The sequence below is a fragment of the Ochotona curzoniae genome, unplaced genomic scaffold (genome assembly GCF_017591425.1).
Source record: "Ochotona curzoniae isolate NIBS_2020 unplaced genomic scaffold, NIBS_Ocur_1.0 scaffold_4701, whole genome shotgun sequence".
NCBI classification, from domain to species: domain Eukaryota; kingdom Metazoa; phylum Chordata; class Mammalia; order Lagomorpha; family Ochotonidae; genus Ochotona; species Ochotona curzoniae.
In genome coordinates, this window is record NW_024467122.1 from 51,228,010 (window position 1) to 51,246,900 (window position 18,891).

The window sequence follows — 18,891 nt, forward strand, 5'->3', positions numbered from 1 at the left end:
TGGGGTCTACCATATCCAGATGTGAGGGTACAGTGCAACATGCATTCCTGCTTCCAAGCAAGGGATGGACTCCCAATAAAACTGTTGGACATGTGTAGACAATGGTGGCCGGACTGTCTGACATTGTCTCTACCAGCAGTGTCGGGACACACGTAAATAACAGACTGATGGAATTATGACTCCTTATGAAGGACTACTATTACAGCAACATGGGGAAAATCTATCAGGGGGTGGAATTTGGGAGGGAAATCCCAGTCTATACAAAATTGTACCACAAAATTAAAAAATTCAAAATAAAACAAAAAAATGAAGGAAGGAAAAGAGAAGGGGGGATATATTTCAAAATCATAAGTATGAACGATATTGTCTGTATCTCATTTAGTTTTGATGTTTTTTTATTTCAGTTTTGTTTATTCCAAATAATTTCTTTTCTCTTGTTGAATTCATTGCTGACTCATGGATTACACGGTGGCATCATTATTCCCAAGAGACTTTGGTGTTTCCTTTTGTCACTCATGTGTTGGTTACTCAGTGGTGTATTTTTCATGGTGCTGTAATTTGTTATTGGTGTTGGTGGTGTTGTTGTGGCTGTTCTGATTTATACCAGTTGTTGATCTTGTTTCATGGCTTCTCATTTATGGAAATGTATAGTGATGGGGTATTGGTCTGTCATATACAGATTTGGAGATATAATGGAACATGCATCTCTGCTTCCAGACAGAAGATGGATTCCCAATGAAACTGTTGGACATGTGTAGATAAAAGCATGCTGGAATGTCTGACATTCTCTATACCAACAATGTCGGGGTACACTTAAGAGACTGATAGAATTATGATTCCTTATGAAAGACTACACCATTGTAGTTAAATGGGGAAAATCTGTCAAGGGGTAGGAGTTTAGTGGGGAATCCTAGCCTATACGAAATTGCACCACATAATTAAAAATAAAAATATATTTTAAAAAAGATTTACGTATCTTTGTCTGAAATTAGATTTTTATGGAGAGAGAAGGAATGACAGAAAGTCTTTCATTTGCTAGTTCACTCCCCAAATGGCCACAACAGCCAGAGCTGAGCTGATCCTTGGCTGGGAGGCAGAAGGTTCTAAAGAACATACAGTCAATCTAACCCTTTTCCCTTGCTTGGTGCTCAGGGCCGGCAACTTAGGGGCAGTTGCCCAGGTACCCTGCAGGGGACCTACCTGACTACATGACACCTGTCCCGTCACCCTAATAAAGAGCCCCCATCTACCCCTTGAACTAACCAATAGTGTAAGGGTCCCATACAAATGAAGGATACTAAAACTAACCCCATGATTGGCTAATTTTTGTATAGAAACCCTAAGATTTAGAGGTTCGGGGTCTTCGTCTTCGGGGACCCGGGCATGCTCGAATAAACGCTCCTGACTCCTGGTGATTCTTCGGGGAAGAGCGGCGGCGGCACCGGTAGCTGCGACGCCAACCTGATGGCGGTGGCGGCAGGTGACGGTGGTGGTGACCAAGACCTTGATCTCGGCGGCCCCGGCACCTACCTAGGGGGTGTGGCGGAGGCGGTAGCAGCAGAAGCGGCGGTGACGGCGGAGGGAAGCGGCAGAGACCACGGCCGTGACCGTGACCACAGTGAAGGGGGCCTGCAGTTGCTCGAGGCCACGACTGCCACGGGTCGTCCCTGGCGGTAGAGAGGCAACGTTGGCCCAGGGACGAGGAAGCGCCTGCAGAGCTGCACGCGGACCGGCCAGCTGTTGGCTAGTGCCGCAGAGCTGTAACACTGTTCCAGGCCATGCCTGGTTCAGACCGAAAGAGCTGAAACCTCGGCCCCACCTCCGCCTGCTTGTGGCCCACCTGCCTGGCTGAGCCCCTGTTAGGGGAGCCCTGCTCGCTCGCCTCACCCGCTTGCCATCCAGCTACCCTGCCTGCGGTGCCGCCACAACAGTTCTTCCAGTCTCTCCTGTGGATGTAGGAATCCAAGACCTTGTGCCATCCTCCACTGCTTTCCTAGACCATATACAGTAAACTGAATGGGAAGTGGAGCAGCTGGGACATGAACCAGTGCCCATATGAGATGCTGGCTCCACAGGGCAGAGGATTAGCCTACTGCACCACTGTACTGGTCCCTTTACCAAAGCTATTTTAAGAGTTGATTAAACTTGGGCCCAGTGCACAGTAGTCTAGTGGCTAAGGTCCTTGCCTTCTGTGCGCCAGGATTCCCTATGGCCACTGGTTCGTGTACTGGCTGCTCACTTCTCTTCCAGCTGCTTGCTTGTGGCCTGGGAAAGCAGTCGAGGACGGCCTAAAGCCTTCAGTCTCTATATCCACGTAAGAGACCTGGAAGAGGTTCCTGGCTCCTGGGTGCAGGATCAGCTCAGCTCTGGCCTTTGCGGCCACTTGGGGAGTGAACCAGTGGATGGAAGATCTTTCTCTCTGTCTTTCCTTCTCTCTGTAAATCTGCCTTTCCAATAAAAAAAAATAAATCTTTTTTTTAAAAAAGGTTGGTTAAGCTTAAATACATTGTCTCAGACTTTTTTCCTGCTTTAATTATTGTAAAACCTTTATATGGCATAGTAAGTCATTCTTTTCACTTCATTTAAATTAAAGTACAAATAAATGAGCTGAAATGGACAGATATATAGTGCTTATTACAGATTGTAGAATGCTTATATTTAGATTTTTATTAGAATAAACAAAATTTCTTAGGAAGAAGAGGAAAAGTATTGTATATCTAAGAATATATCTGAGAAACCTCTGGAGTCTTCAGACCCAAATTTGAGCGGAATTGCTAAAAAAAAAAAAAAAATTTTTTTTTTGAATCAGCTGCAAACCCCTATGTTCATAGATCATCCCCCTGGAAGAGTGCAGAAGAAACTGGTGGCTGGCTGCCCCTGGGAAAGCTGACTTTTTTTAGATTTTTACCTTGTGTCCCCTGTCACCTATTAGTAAGTGAATAGTAAGAGAGAAGGAACAACGCTTTGTGGTGGTTTATTACCCAGAACTTGGCAACCTTCAGTGGGACTCTTGGGAAAGGAAGTGATAAACTGTATGAAGCATCTGAGGGCTGCAGCAGTGCCTGAGTGTTTGTTCTGTCCCTCCTCTGCAGGTGTCACAGGACTTCCCATTTCTCCACCCCAGCGAGACCAGCGTCCTGAATCGGCTCTGTCGGCTTGGCACGGACTACATTCGCTTCACGGAGTTCATCGAGCAGTACACCGGCCATGTGCAGCAACAGGTGGGGGATCCTGGTTTCGGTGGAATGGACAAGGGTACTTCAAAAAACTCATGGAAAAAGCATGTTATGAAAACTCTTCATAGATGCATCAAAATGGACTTAATGTTTAAACTCCATTCCCCTACAGACTTCTTTAAAACTATTTATTTATTGGAGAGACTGACAGAGCCCTTGCATCTGCTGGTTCCACATGCCTTCAGTGGAGAGGGCTGGGGCTCAAGCCAGCAGCCAGGAACTCAATCCAGATCTCCTGTGTGAGTCACAGGGACCTAGTTATCTGAGGTATTACTGCTGCCTCCATGGTCTGTAGCAGCAGGAAGCTAGATTCGGAACCGGAGCTGGGACATGACCCCAGGCACTCCAGAATGGGTTGTGGATGTCTGTTTTCATATGTGTATATACGGTTTATTTACTTATTTGAAACTCAGAGCTACAGCAAGACAGGAGAAAGAGATCGTCCATCTGCCGATTCACTCTCCAAATGACTGTGACAGCCAGAGCTGGCCCAGGCCAAGGCTAGAAGCTTCAGCTAAGTCTCTCACACGAGTGCCAGGGCCCCAAACACTTGAGTCATCCTCTGCTGCTTTCTCAGGCCGTTAAGCAGGGAGCTCAGTTGGAAGTGGAGCGGCCGGGACACCAAACCACCACCCAATCATATGAGATGCCAGTGTCATAGGAGGCAAATTTACCTGCTGCACCACACCACCACTTGCAAGATGTGGATGTCTTCATCTTTATCTTAACTGTTAAGCCAGAAGCCTGTCGCTCTGTGAACTCTATCAAGTACACTTACACACCTGTAAAGGGAAGGAGCTCTGTCAAATTTGTGGCAAATTCATTAATAATTCATATAAAGTAAGTTAGACATTTCATAACATTGGAAATACTCAAGTATTGACAAGGTATCTAACAGTCAAAAACAATTTTCCAGCCTGCAACCATGGTGTAGTAGGCCAAACCTCCAGCTGCAGAGCCAGCATCACATATGGATACTGATTCTTGACCTGGTTGCTCCATTTCCAATCCAGCTCCATGCTTATAGCCTGGGAAGGCAGTGAAGGATGGCTGAAGTACTCAGGTCCCTGCACTCATGTAGGAGATCCAGAAGTTGACCCAGCTCCAGTTGTTGCAGCCATTTAGGGGATGTACCAGTGGACAGATGATCGTTGTTTCCTCTCCTCTTTTCTCTTAGTCTGCATTTTAAATACAATAAAGATACCTTTAAAAATTTCATTTGAAAGAGACAGAAACAAAGATACTCATTTCTCTTTAATGTCACAAAATCAAAATGGCATTGGCTGGTTGTAGCCCCATCTCGTCCATTCACCCCCTTCCCCTGCTATCAAGCAGTTCCTGTAGTTGTGAACATTTATCTCTTAGTACCCCTTGCAGTACCCTCTGGCTGCAGTGTTAACTCTTCAGCCCAGGCTTCCTACCACAAGTGTTGCTTCATTCGGCCTTTCTGTCTATGGTCACCAGACCCTTGTCACCCAAACCAATTGGCAGCCAGAGATACTGGTCGTCAGAGCCTCAGGTCAGCTGTTAACTACATGTCCTATATAGAATGGCTAAGAAGCTCCTATGAAAACTTTCAGATACTCTGGGAGATGAGCTTTACTTGTGACTAATCTCCAGAAGAGACTCTTGCAGCTCCTCGTGCTGCCATCAGACACATGTTCTTAGTGAATCACCAAGGAGAGTTAGGCAGTTTTGTCTGCTCAGTAAGTCAAAGATTCTCTGAAGACTAGATGCTGAGAAGCAGAGATGGAAAGATCTGATTTCTGCCCTCCAGAAGCTCCTGGTCTAGAGAGGGGCACATCTGAGCAGGGAAGCGGGCACACAGTACATTGAGGTGTTACAGAATAGCAGCCTGGAGCTGTTCTCTTGGGAATCGGAAGGGCTTTGCAGAGGAGTGGTGTCTGAGCGGGGTCCTGCCGGACAAATAGGGAGGTTGTCACCAAGATGAGGTGCACAGTTACAAGCTGAACACAAGTCCAAATTCACAGGGGCTAGAGACAAGAAGCATCTGATAAATTGTCAGTATTTTGGAAATGCTGGTGTAAAGTTGGAAGCTGTGCTAGATAATTTTGGAGAAATGGGTAAGGGTCTTAATGCAGAAATCATTATGTGCTGTGTCAAGGAGTCAAGGTATTTTTCCAGGGTGAGGGGCATTAGAAAGCTTTTTAAGCTGAGAGAATATAACAGATTGGAACTATGGAAAAACTTCCACTGATACGAGAAAGTACCACCTGGATATTTGTAACATCTAAGCCTACTTAGAAAATTAAGATACTATCACATTTTTAAAACATTAGAGCTCAAAATCTTCTATCAGATTTCCACCTCATTAAAGTGCTGCTTTGATAAGGAATTACTTCAACAGTGAGAGTGTCACTTGTAAAGGATAATGTCCTCCTCGGATCTCAGGGCCTGAGCCAAGAAGCTGACTTCTTTTTGTTTGATTCCAGGATCACCATTCATCTCAACAAGGCCAAGGTGGGCTACATGGAATCTACCTGAGGGCCTTTTGCACTGGTCTGGATTCAGTTCTGCAGCCATATCGCCAAGCACTGCTTGATCTGGAGCAAGAGGTGAGGAAGAGGAGATGGTGGACACAGCACCACTGGGGCAGATGAGGGCAAGTTCTTGAAGGTGAAACGCCCTTTTGATGAAGTCGGGTAGTTTAAGGTGAGCAATACTGTAAGGTCGCTTCCTCGCTGATTGCTGGAGCTGCAATCGAAGTAAATTACAGATCATACCCAAGGTCCTGAGTGCGTCTTATCTCCTGAAACTTCTTTATCTCCTGAAATTTAGAATTAATATTCTGTAACTTACCAATTCTTGATTACTTAAAACTGACAGTAGCCCATTCTCAGATTCTCATCTAGTTGCATGGATTAAGCTTGTTTCTACCATGTCGACCCCTAATCACGGTGTTTTTCGTTGCAGTTCCTGGCTGACCCCCATCTCTCCATATCGCATGTCAATTACTCCTTAGATCAGGTATGCTGCCCAAATAAGAAAACCTTTTGGAATCTGTTGATACTGTTAGAGTAACCTAACTTAGGATCCTGTCTGTGTTTAAAAGCTTTTTTCCCGACATTTTGTATTTTGTGCATGTTATGTGATTCATTAGAATTCTTGGAAGAGTTCCAAATGTAGTTTACACTTAGTTTCTGTGTAACTGCTCCATCCTGACATTAGTCTTGACGGTGAGGCAAGCCTCATAGAAATTCCTGCTCCACCAGCTAGTTCCTGTTTGTAGCCAAACCCCACATCCAGTTGCCTGGAGATCCTGGGTTTTGACTGTGGTTATTGCTGTTTTATCTTTAGTTGCATTCTATAGGAACAAAAGCATTTCCTGTGTTGATTTTTACCCCATTGCATTGGATGTCACACCTTCATTATTCTCTACCTTGCAGTTCCAGCTCCTTTTCCCCTCCGTGATGGTGGTAGTAGAGCAGATTAAAAGTCAAAAGGTGAGAAGTTCCTGTTCCTCTTCCTGTGGTAAGCACTGAAGCATTAGCAGTAAAATTTGTTTTGCTTCAGTTATTTTCAGAGAATCTTTTTTCTTCGTGGTTTTTAACTTGTAAATTTACTCATGTGACGTTTGCTTACAGACTGTGCTAATTGTCAGAAATGCAAAAATAACATAGGAAGCTGTCCTTAAAAAGTTCCTAGTCTAGAAGGCAAAGGGAATGTTAGTAGCTGCGCCCAAGAATGTTGCTGAATAAGAGAAAAAAAATGTTAGAGACATTGGAGATGGGAGTAATTTGTACTACAGGTTTAGAAATGGTGACTGTGGATGTTGGGGAGATGCAGGAAGTTAAACCGTAGAAGCAGCTTTATCACTCATGGTAGTTTTCTGAGAATAATGACACCAATGGATGAAACTCAGATGTTAGATTAATTAACTGAATACCTTTTTAAAAAGATTTATTGAAAGATCATGTGACAGAAAGTGAGACAAAGAAAGAGATCTTTTTGTAGGCCATTTTCCAAATGGCTGCAGCAGCCAGGTCTGTGCCAGCTGAAGCCAGGAGCTCTGTCCTGGTCTCCCCGTGGATGGCAGGGGCAAGCACTTGGGCTGTCATCCACTGTCTTCTCCAGGCATGTTAGCAGGAAGCCACATGAGAAGCAGGGCAGGGCCCGGCGGCGTGGCCTAGAGGCTAAAGTCCTTGCCTTGAATGCCCCGGGATCCCATATGGATGCCGGTTCTAATCCCGGCAGCTCCACTTCCCATCCAGCTCCCTGCTTGTGGCCTGGGAAAGCAGTCGAGGATGGCCCAAAGCCTTGGGACTCTGCATCCGTGTGGGAGACCTGGAAAAAGTTCCTGGCTCCTGGCTTTGGATCAGTATAGCATTGGCCGTTGCGCTCACTTAGGGAGTGAATCATCGGACGGAAGATCTTTCTGTCTCTGTCTCTCCTCTCTGTATATCTGCCTTTCCAATAAAAAAATAATAATAAAAATACATCTTTAAAAAAAAATGAGAAGCAGGGCAGCTGGCACTTGCGCTCTCACTTTGACATGGGATGCAGGCATCTCCCACAGTTATTTTGTTTGTGTGTTTTCCTTCTGTTTTATCCATTGAAAAATTGACTCAGTGTCAAAGTATGTGCTCTAATAACTATGAGTAATACTTCAAGATTTAACATTAAAAGAAGAATCTGCTCTCTTATTGAGTTGACCAAATAGATCAGTGGTTAAATATGCTTAACACAAGTCCCCATTTTTGTTTAATATTCGTTTTATTTGAAAGGCAGAATTGGAGAGGAGGGCAGGAAGGGAATGAGAGAAAGATCTTCCATCTGCCAGTTCACTCTCCAAATGGCTGCAATGGCTGGAGCTGAGCCCGCCTGAAGGCAGGAGCCAGAAGCTTCTTCCAGGTCTCCTGTGTGGGTGCAGGGATCCAAGCACTTGAGCCATCCTCCACTGCTTTCCCAGGTCCATTAGAAGGGAACTGGATTGGAAGTAGAACATCTGGGACTCAAACCAGTGCCCATGTGGAATGCTGATTTCCATAGGCGGAAACAGCCTGCTACTCCATGGCTATGACCCCAGATCTTCATGTTTTTAAGCCTTTATACTTGTGATTTTGCTTATTAGGGATGTTCACATTTATGAATATAACCACTTAATCAGCTAACTTGCCAGATTGCTGCTCTGTTTTCTGCTGTGTGTGTACTGGTACGTGCTACACCAGCAGACCAGCACAGAGGTATACTTTAGCCCTTCGAGCCTGATTGCTCTCATCAGGGACAGCACCCAGGCACTGTGCCAAGTGCTGTACATACTTTATCACATTTATTCCTTGATTGAAGGTCAAGTAGGTTGAGGATGCTCAGGCGCACTCATGAAGGTAAGTGGCAGAGCAGGGATATACATAAATCAGTGTAACTCCAAGTCCAGGCTCTTGCTCATCGTGCAAAACTGTTCCCCCAAAAAAGGAGGAACCTTCTAGATAAATGGAGTGACAGCCTAGGGTTCCATGCCTGGCTGCACATCTCCACTGCCTTGTAGCTTCTGCTGGCTGTAGAGAAGAAAAGCAGAAATTAAATAGAGGAATTGCAATAAGTGAATGTCTTTCCTGCTGAAACAGTGATAGAGAAATGAGTTTGTTGATGCATCCTAGAGTGCATAGGCTCAAAGGGAGAATGGGACTGGTTATAATTAGCCACTCAAGGACACCTTGTTTTTTATTTATTTATTTTTATTTATTTTTAAAGATTTATTTTTATTGGAAAGGCGGATATACAGAGAGGAGAGATAGAAAGGAAAATCTTTCATCCGATGATTCACTCCCCAAGTGAGTGCAATGGGCTGAAACCAGGAGCCTCTTCCAGGTCTCCCACGCGGGTGCAGGGCCCAAAGCTCCCAAAGCTTTGGGCCGTCCTCGACTGCTTTCCCAGGCCACAAGCAGGGAGCTGGATGGGAAGCGGGGCTGTTGGGATTAGAACCGGCGTCCATATGCAAGGCGAGGACCTTAACCACTGCGCCATCGCTCCAGGCCCATTTTTTTAAAGTTACAGCTTTTCTTTTCCTTTTCTTTCTTTCTTTTTTTTTTTTTTCTTTTTCTAATTTTTGTTGGAAAGGCAGATTTTACAGAGAGGAGAGACCACAATGGCCAGAGCTGAGGCCATCCAAAGCTGGGAAGCAAAAGCTTCTTCCAGATCTGGACACTTTAGAGGGCCATGAATATTATGAAACTGGGTTATGGTACACAGTACTGTCAGTTTGTTAGAAATTGTTTAAAATGTATGCTTAAAATGGGTGAGTTTAAAGTAAGTGAATTATATCCCCAAGTGTTTAAGAAGAAAAATAGTGGAATCTAGATACACAGGCATCAGAGTTGGGGAAAAATGTAATCCATAGAAGCAGTCTGAATGAGACCTTGACCCTCAAGCTGAAATGTGGAGTCTTGGTGGTCTAGCCCAAGGAATCCTGGTTTCTTTAGTGCATTGGTCCTCAAGTTTCACTCTGCCCTAGACTCATCTGGAGGGTTGGTTCAGCCCTATTCAAGACTTTGCACTTTGAACAAGTCCCAGAGTCAAACTAATGCTAGTGAGGAAGGGTACATCTTTTGGGAACAACTGTACATAACTGATCTGTCTTCATTCTCAGTGGTGGTGTGTGTTCCTGGGCACACAGAGAATACGAGTTGATATTGTATGAATTGGGTTTTTTTTTTGTTTAATTTTTGCTTTTTAAAATTATTTATTTATTTATTGTTAATAACATTGTATTATGTGATACAGTTTTGTAGGCACTGGGATTCCTCCCACCCCCACCCCTCCCACAACCCTCCTCCCATAGTGGATTCCTCCCCCTTGCTGCATAACCACAGTTCAAGTTCAGTTGAGATTCCTTCATTGCAAGCATATACCTAGTAAAGTCCCGGTCAGTTAAAAGCCCCAACAAAACATCAGCAACAATATACAATGTTATGGAATTAATTGACATAGTATTGAGTAAACAATGTTAAAAATAATGCAAGTTCAATTCTTCAAAACACATGGGTTGAGACAGTATCAATGACAGGTTCAAAAACAAACAAAAAAAATTACAGGTTAAATTAAGGCAAACATGTGGTATCTAACCTTTTGGGATTCGCTCATTTCCCTTAGCATTATAGTTTCCAGTTGGGCCCATTTAGCCACAAAGAACTGCAATTTGTTTTTTTTTTAATAGCTGAGTAGTATTCCATGGAGTAGATGAACCAAAGCTTTCTTATCCAATCCTCTGCTGATGGGCATTTTGGTTGTATGAATTGTTGAAAATGGACTCCAGTGTGACAAGGCTGTATTTTGTAGATTCACGGTTGTCAGATTCTGGAGACAGTCTACAAACACAGCTGCGGAGGGTTGCCTCCTGTTCGAAGTGCCCTGGAGAAGTAAGTCATAACTGCATTGTGGATTGAAAGTGGCCAAGTGACTAGACTTCTCTCACATTTCATTTTCAGATCATCTCGAGTTCCCCTCTGGGGAAAGTTAGGACCAGAGCAGAAAAAGCCTCATGGACAGAGGAGCCTGGGTAATCTTTATGATATCTCAAGCAGTGCAAAGACAGGGTGATTACCCAGGGGTAAGCTGCCTAGATGACCTTGTGACAGTTATCCTTGCACAGTTTCCATTGCAAGCGCCAGATATAACTTGTTACGCCCAAACATCTCTGTTATTTGAGTGACAGGAACTTTCACATCAAGGTCCTTAAAACTATTTATACTTTATACTCAGTACACTGGATTATACTCCAAGGAATGTCACTAGCAAAATTCCTGTAAAGGAAATAACTATGCACAAACGTTTTCATTGTAATGTTGTCTGCCATATCAGGAAATTTGCCAGCAGTGGAAGAAAGGACAAATAAAGATACGATGACTAGACAGACATTGCAGTTATAAACACCAAAACAACTTATGAAAATACTGTACATAGTACTGAAAAATGGGGCCAGTGTGGTACAGAGGGCAAAGACAATGCTTGTGACTAGAATTTCACATTGTAGTACCCGTTCACGTGCCACCTTCTCTTCTGCCCACCCAGCCCCTTCCTAACACACCTGGAGAAGACGTGGGAGGGTGACCTAGGTACCTGTGTCCTACTGCCCCTGTCAAAATCTGGATGGGGTTCCTGGCTCCGGGCTTATAACCTGTCCCAGCTCCTGCTGTTGCAGACATCTGGAGAGTGAACAAGCAGATGGGAGATGTCTCTCCATGTGGCTCTGCTTTTTAAATAATAAATATTTGTATCATTTTGAATAATAATTGAATTGAAAAAATGATAATGTTGTATTTGTCCTATCATTATGGCCACAGAAGTAAATATAGAGTATTACCAAAAACCACCCATTAGATTTTCCTGTTTCCCTCTTTTTCTTTGCATTCTTTCTTTATTGGAAAGTTAGATATACAGAGAGGAGGAGAGACAGAAAGATTTTCCATCCGATGATTCACTCCCCAAGTGAGCGCAACGGCCGATGCTATACCGATCCGAAGCCAGGAGCCAGGAACTTCTTCCAGGCCTCTCACACGGGTGCAGGCAGAGTCCCAAGGCTTTGGGCCATCCTCGACTGCTTTCCCAGGCCACAGGCAGGGAGCTGGATGGGAAGTAAAGCAGCCGGGATTAGAACCGGCGCCCATATGGGATCCTGGGCGTTCAAGGCGAGGACTTGAACTGCTAGGCCACTGCGCCGGGCCCCCTCTTTTTCATTTTTAAGAAAGAGACTGGAGAAAAATAAGAGAGATTGTGGCTGAAATTAATCACAAATTATAATAAATGGGGTCTGCCGGAAGGACTAAATCCTCACCTTACAAGTACAGGTTTGTGTCCCAGTTGCTCTACTTCCCACCCAGTTCCCTGCTTATGGTCTGAGAAAGCAGTAGAGGGTGGCCTAAAGCCTTGGTCTGCTGCATCCATTTGAGAGACCTAGAAGAAGCTCCTAGCTAGCTCCTGGTTTCTAGCTTTGGATAGGCACAGCTCTAGCCATTGGTGGCCACTTAGGGAGGGAAGCAGAAGAAAGAACTTTATCTCTTCTCTCCGTAAATCTGGTCTGCCTTTCCAGAGAGGAGGAGAGACAGAGAAAGATCTTACATCCACTGGTTCACTCCCCAGGTGGCCACAACAGCTGGAGGTGAGCTGATATGAAGCCAAGAGCTTCTTCTGTGTCTCCCATGCGGGTGCAGGATCCCAAGGCTTTGAGCCATCCTCTTCTGCCTTCCCAGGCCACAAACAGGGAGCTGAAAGGGAAGTGGAGCAGCCAGGACACAAACCAGTTCCCATATGGGATCCCGGCACATACAAGGCAATGATTTAACGACTAGGCCACTGTGCCAGGCCCAATGAATAAATCTTTTTTTTTTAAAGATTTGTTTTATTTGTTTATTTAAAATTTATTTATTTATTGGAAAGTCATATATACAGAGAGGAGGAGAGACAGAAAGATCTTCCATCCGATGATTCACTCCCCAAGTGACCACAACGGCCGACATTATGCCAATCCGAAGCCAGGAGCCAGGAACTTCTTCCGGGTCTCCCACATGGGTGCAGGGTCCCAAGGCTTTGGGCCATCCTCGACTGCTTTCCCAGGCCACAATCAGGGAGCTGGATGGGAAGTGGAACTGCCGGGATTAGAACTGGAGCCCATATGGGATCCTGGGGCACGTTCAAGGTGCTGGGCTACCACGTCAGGCCCCAAGAAATTATTTTTAAAAAATTATAATAAATTTTCTCTGAGGCCCTTCACATTTCTTTTTCTCTTTTGTGAGAGACACAGATACACAGAGCAAGTTCCCATCTGCTGGTTCACTCCCTAAATGGAAGGCTGATACTGCAGTCAAGGTCTTATACATGGGTGGCAGTGACCCAAGCACCAGAGCCATCACTGCTGCCTCTAGGGCCTGCATTGTCAGGAAGCTGGAACCGGGTCAAACCCAAGCACAATAGCAGATAGGGCTCCCACCCATCAGGCTAAGGGAATCCCTCCCTCACAACGCATAAACGTCTCTGTTACTACCACACAAGTAAACCCTCGAAAGGTGGAACTTTCTAGTACATGCTTTAGAGACTTAATTTTCTATTATTCTTTTGAAATATATATTTATAAATCTATGGTGAATGCATGTTTATAGTATTGTATAGGTAACACACATGTTATATGTTTACAGGGATTATACATATTGGATCTTCTCATCCTGTGTGATTCCAGCAAAAATAACAGTTAATGTCATACTAGCCAAAAAGGGACCCTGTTAAATCTATTGAATTTTAACAGGACCCATCAGTTTTGACAGTTATTTACACAAAAGGAAAAATGGTGTGCTTCTCCTGAAAAGGTATCTAAATATTTCAGACTTTAGTATGTGGGCTACCGTAATGGAAATTTAGTCACTTAGTTCATCCACAAGCATTTAAATTAGCACAGTTTTTAAATTATTCTCTTCATGACTCATCCAACTGTGAGGCTCCTGTTGATGCTGTAGCGGTTGGAAGCCTGAGCCGTCGGCATCTGTAGGGTGCAGTGTTTTGTAAATGGACTTCTAAGGTTCTTGCTTCCCTCTGCTCAGGATCCTGGCCGTGTGTCATGGGGTCATGTACAAACAGCTGTCAGCCTGGATGCTCCACGGACTCCTGCTGGACCAGTACGAAGAGTTCTTCATCAAACAGGGTCCATCTTCCGGTAACCTCAGCACCCAGCCAGAAGAGGATGAGGAAGATCTAGGCATTGGGGGACTGACGGGCAAACAGCTGCGGGAGCTGCAGGACTTGGTGAGGGTGCCACTAGCAGCGCGGTGTGATCCGGCCAGGAGTCGGAAACATTTATGGCTCCGTGCTCTTCCCTCCCCAGTCTGGGAACCTTCCATGAGTTCTTCAGATGCAAACATTTGCCTTTGTGATAACTAATATGAGAGAAAAAAAATAGAGAAGACGTTTGTTAGATTCCTGCTGTCTCCCTTTTTTCCAGTATTTCCAGCATGTGCACTGAGAGGTTACCACTATGTCTTCACCAACAGTGGCTTCCCTGGAGCTTTTAAATAGTGTGGAGTTTTGAACTGACTCCTCTAGGTTCTATTCATTCATCTACTCATCTATGCTTTCACTCGTTCTTCCTGTTACCAATCTTTCATCGAATGCCTGTGCCAGGCGCTGCTGTGGCTGCCAAAACCACATAACCAAGTGCCATGAAATTGTCTCTGTTATGGAAGAGCTGATGGTTTAGTGGAAGATACGGAAGGAGTTACATTAGTACACTAACTGCTCTGAAAGAATGGAACAGGGTTTTGGGGTAGGATCTGGAAGTAACTAGAGACGGCACTTCAATAGAATTTATATCTAAATTGCAGAGTTTGGAAGAAGAGGCCAAGGAATGTCCAGGCAGAGGGAAATGATGTTTCTAAGCATAGAGGCCCAGAGGATCTAGCTCATTTGGGGGACCTTTAGTAATTCAGTTGAAATGGTCAAGCACAGATGTAGCATTTGTGTGCATAATGAAGGATGAGGGAAGGAAAGAGTGGCGATCAGCAAAGATATCACATTAAGCAGCAGCAAAATGCAGAGGACCTGTGAGCAGTAGGAAGGACTTTGGACTTAAACCAGGAAAGTGACAAGAGCCAGTGACAAGTAGTAGGCAACAGAGTAGCATGTTTAGACTTGATGCTGTGTGGAGAGTCATTTCTTCGAAATTAAGATTAGAGGTATGTGAAGTAATAAAGAGAATGTGGGAAAATTTAGGTTTTCACCAGAAGGTAGGCAGGTAATTGCGAATACAGAAAGGAGAAGAGCTTGAGGGATGTTTAGGAGGTGCAGTCAGTGGTCCTACTGTTCGGCTGCATGTGGTGTAAGAGGGAAGAACCCAGGGTACCCCTTCACGCTTCTGCTTTGAGCAGCTTGGTGAGCGGTGATGGTAGGGAACTAGCTTTGCTTGAGTGAGGGAAAGCAGACGGGTCCTATTTGGGGTATGCAGAGCCTGAGCACTTGCATGAGATGTCCTGGAGACAGCCTCAAGATGACATGGTAACAGCCTCTCAGTCTAAATGTGTGGTCATCAGCAGGCAGCCTGGATGTTTGCCATCTGGGGTCCATGAGTGGCTTTATGAGGTTCTCCAAGATGTCATACATGTACATGTTTGCCTTTATAGTTGCACACAGGCCTGTGTTCTGAAAAAGATGGAAACTGTGAGGGTGCTTAGCAAAGCCACAGAAGAAAATGGGATTATCTAAGAAGCAAATGTGTAGAGCCCAAGGCAGGGAGGGTCTGGGGAGCGCCAGCAGTGCAGACATGTGTGTAAGACCTGGAAGAGGCACTGGCCAGCCCGCTCACTGCAGAAGTGAGGACCTGCTGGACTTTGTCACTCAGTAGTAAAGGCACAGTGAGGGTGAATGTCCCAGTGTTAAGAGGCACTGTGACTTGCACCTGCCACTCTGCTGACTGGAAGTGAAATAAATCCCTCCCAAATCCCTCCCACACTAGCAAGGTAAGAATTGTGCAACTTCAAAACTAAAGTCCTTACTTCCAGAAGGCAGAGACCATGGGATCCAGGTAGAGTTCCTAGATAGTTTCGTATTTCCACTTTGCCATACTTCATCTCTGATATGGATTATTTCCTTGACCAGCGCCTGATCGAGGAAGAAAACATGCTGGCTCCTTCTCTAAAGCAGTTTTCTCTGCGGGTGGAGATCTTGCCATCCTACATTCCAGTGAGGGTTGCCGAAAAAATCCTCTTTGTCGGAGAATCCGTCCAGATGTTCGAGAATCAAAATGTGAACCTGACTAGAAAAGGTAGGCATCTACTTGCAAGTGGACCACACCCGCAGGGGCTCCACTCACTTAATGCCCTCTGGGCCCTGCTGCACAGCCAGGCAGAGGGGGCGGCTGGGGGCAGTCACGGGCCGAGGTGGCAGCATGTTCAGGGCTGCTTGCCTCCATCAAGCCTCGCCTGCCCCGGTGTTCCGTCTGGCTCTGACAGCGCCTCCCTGTTGTGCAGGCTCCATTTTGAAAAACCAGGAGGACACATTTGCTGCAGAGCTGCATCGCCTCAAGCAGCAGCCGCTCTTCAGCCTGGTGGACTTCGAGCAGGTGGTGGACGGCATCCGCAGCACCGTGGCTGAGGTTTGCCTTTCCTCTTACGTTCTCAGGGGAAGAAAATGACTCTCCAGAAAGTAATCACTTTTGTTTGTTGAGCTTAGCGTAAAGAGGATTGAGAGTTAAAGCGTACAAAGTTAAAATATAATAAAGGCAAGGTTCGCTTGAGCCTTAATTAGTAAAATAAAGGGGAGACCTTAATTTCATTGCTGGCTGTTGGCATTTTGAATCTGCCTATAACCTTAGCAGGAAGTCCGAAGAATCAGGCTAGTGCCTTCCTTATCTTGTACCATGGCTTCATGAGTTCTGCTTCCAGAGGCAGCCATCATGGCACACAGTGGGTTGAGCCCCCTCTAGGATTCCCACACCTCCTGCCTCCTCCAGCTCCTATGCAGCTTCTTGCTGCTGTTGTGCCTTAGTTCCTGTGTAGAGCTGAGATCTGTATGGAGTTCCAGGATTCTGGCTTTGACCTGTTACAGGTGTTTGGAAAGTGAACCAATGAATGGAATTTTTTTTTTTCCCCTTAAAGATTTATTTTTATTGGAAAGTCAGATTTACAGAGAGAAAGATCTTCCGTTCTCTGGTTCGCTCCCCAATTGGCCACAATGGCTAATTGCTCTGACCCGAAGCCAGGAGCCAGGAGCTTCTTCTGGGTCTCCTACAAGGGTACAGGGTCCCAGGACTTTGGACCATCCTCTACTGCTTTTCTAGGCTACAAACAGGGAGCTGGAAGGGAAGTAGAGCAGCTGGGATATGAACCAGCATCCATATGGGATCACAGCGCATACAAGGCAAGGACTTTAGCCACTGGGCTATTGTACCAGGCCCTGAATTGAATTTTTTTCTTCACCTTTGTCTTTGTCTCTCTGTGTCACTCTGACTTTCAAATAAATAAACCTTTTTAAAGAAATAAATGATGTTGATGCTAGAACTGTGGTGTAGTGGGAAAAGCTGTTGCCTGCAGCGCCAGCATCACATATTGGCACCAGCTCGAGTTCCACCTGCTCTACTTACACTCCTGCTCCCTGATAATGTATCTGGTAAATTAGCAAAGGATGGCCGAAGCACTTGGCCCCTGGCATCTATATGAGGGATCCAGAGCAGTTGGCTGCTGGCTAATTAACATAATTCTTTTTTTATGTTTTTGTATGTGTACATTGCTATTATCTTTTTCCTTAAAGCATATTAAGAATTTTGGGGGCACTGGCAGTGTAGCCTAGTGCCCCTAACCCAGCTCCAGATGTTATGGCCATTTGGGGAGTAAACCAATGGATGGAAGTGCGCACTCTCTCTCCATTTCTGTCTTTTTTGCTCTCTGTAACTCTACTTTCCAAATAAATACTCTTTAACACTGTGCATTTTAATGAAGAGTATTTTAGGTTCTTTGTGTCATAGCTCAGGTTTATTTATTTGAGAAGCAATGAGAGTGTGAAAGCATATACCTGCACAGGGTCCTATCCACTGACTTGCTTCCCATATGGCTGCAACTGCTGAGGCTGGCCCAGGCCGGAACTTGGAGCTGGGAACTCAACCCAGCTCTCCCACATGGATGGCAGGGACCCAGTTCTCACTGCCCACGTCTGCAGCAGCTGGAAGCCGGGGTCAAGAGCCCGAGCTGGGAAGCTGTCTGATGTGGGATGTACAGGTCGTCTTGCCACTGTGCCTAACACCCTGAAGACAAATTCAGAGACCACGATGGAATTGTAAGAAGTGAAGGAAGGCCTGGCGGCGTGGCCTAGCAGCTAAAGTCCTCGCCTTGAATGCCCAGGATCCCATGTGGGTGCCGGTTCTAATCCCGACAGCCCTGCTTCCCAGCCAGCTCCCCGCTTTTGGCCTGGGAAAGCAATCAAGGACGGCCCAATGCTTTGGGATCCTGCACCCATGTGGGAGACCTGGAGGAAGTTCCTGGATCCTGGCTTCGGATCGGCATAACGTCGGCCGTTGTGGTCACTTGGGGAGTGAATCATCGGACAGAAGACCTTCCTCTCTGTCTCTCCTCCTCTCTGTATATCTGACTTTGTAAAAAAAAAAAAAAAGTGAAGGAAGCAAACTGAGTAAACAGGGAGGATACACTGCTACATGATTGTAGCATTTGCCTCAGCCAGTCCAGTAGAGGCCTGTGCGGCTGGACTCCCCTTCAGAAACTCCCAAATCGGGGTGAGGGTGCGAGGCCCCATTATTCCTGTGTCTGCTGGTTACTGGCTGTGGGTTGCCTGCAGGGAGGGAGCAGAACCTTGAGTAAGGAAGCTCCCTTGAGCCAATGCCAATTCCTGGTGTGTCCGCAGCCAGCCAAATGCCCAGTGACTGGGACGATGGTTAACTCGGTCTCCCAGCAGGTCTGGACCTCACACTATCACATTCACCTGGTCTGTGCTGCAGTTTCCGTTCCAGATAGTAGCTGGTGTGCTGTGTGGTTTATTCTTGACCTATCTCATTATTCTGGCCTGTGTGGGGATGTCAGTTGCTGTCATAATGTGTATTGGCCTGTTCTCCCTAATCTGTCAGTTCCAGTGAGTTTAGAGAGAAAGGGAAATGAGCTCTTGGGTGGAGAACCCCAGTACCCTGAATCCCTGCTGCACTTCTCTGAGAAAA

At 45.6% G+C, this 18,891-nt stretch overlaps 1 protein-coding gene across 1 annotated transcript in view; it reads left to right on the forward strand.

Annotated features, from left to right (window-relative positions):
- The window catches only part of TUBGCP4 (tubulin gamma complex associated protein 4), a 33,728-nt gene that overhangs the window by 4,940 nt on the left and 9,897 nt on the right, over positions 1 to 18,891 (forward strand). Inside the window, exons 2-9 of the mRNA XM_040969758.1 lie at positions 3,093 to 3,221; positions 5,690 to 5,812; positions 6,171 to 6,224; positions 6,644 to 6,700; positions 10,533 to 10,612; positions 13,784 to 13,985; positions 15,831 to 15,996; positions 16,202 to 16,326. Coding sequence (XP_040825692.1) covers positions 3,093 to 3,221; positions 5,690 to 5,812; positions 6,171 to 6,224; positions 6,644 to 6,700; positions 10,533 to 10,612; positions 13,784 to 13,985; positions 15,831 to 15,996; positions 16,202 to 16,326 — 936 coding nt within the window. The remainder of the gene's footprint in view (positions 1 to 3,092; positions 3,222 to 5,689; positions 5,813 to 6,170; positions 6,225 to 6,643; positions 6,701 to 10,532; positions 10,613 to 13,783; positions 13,986 to 15,830; positions 15,997 to 16,201; positions 16,327 to 18,891) is intronic.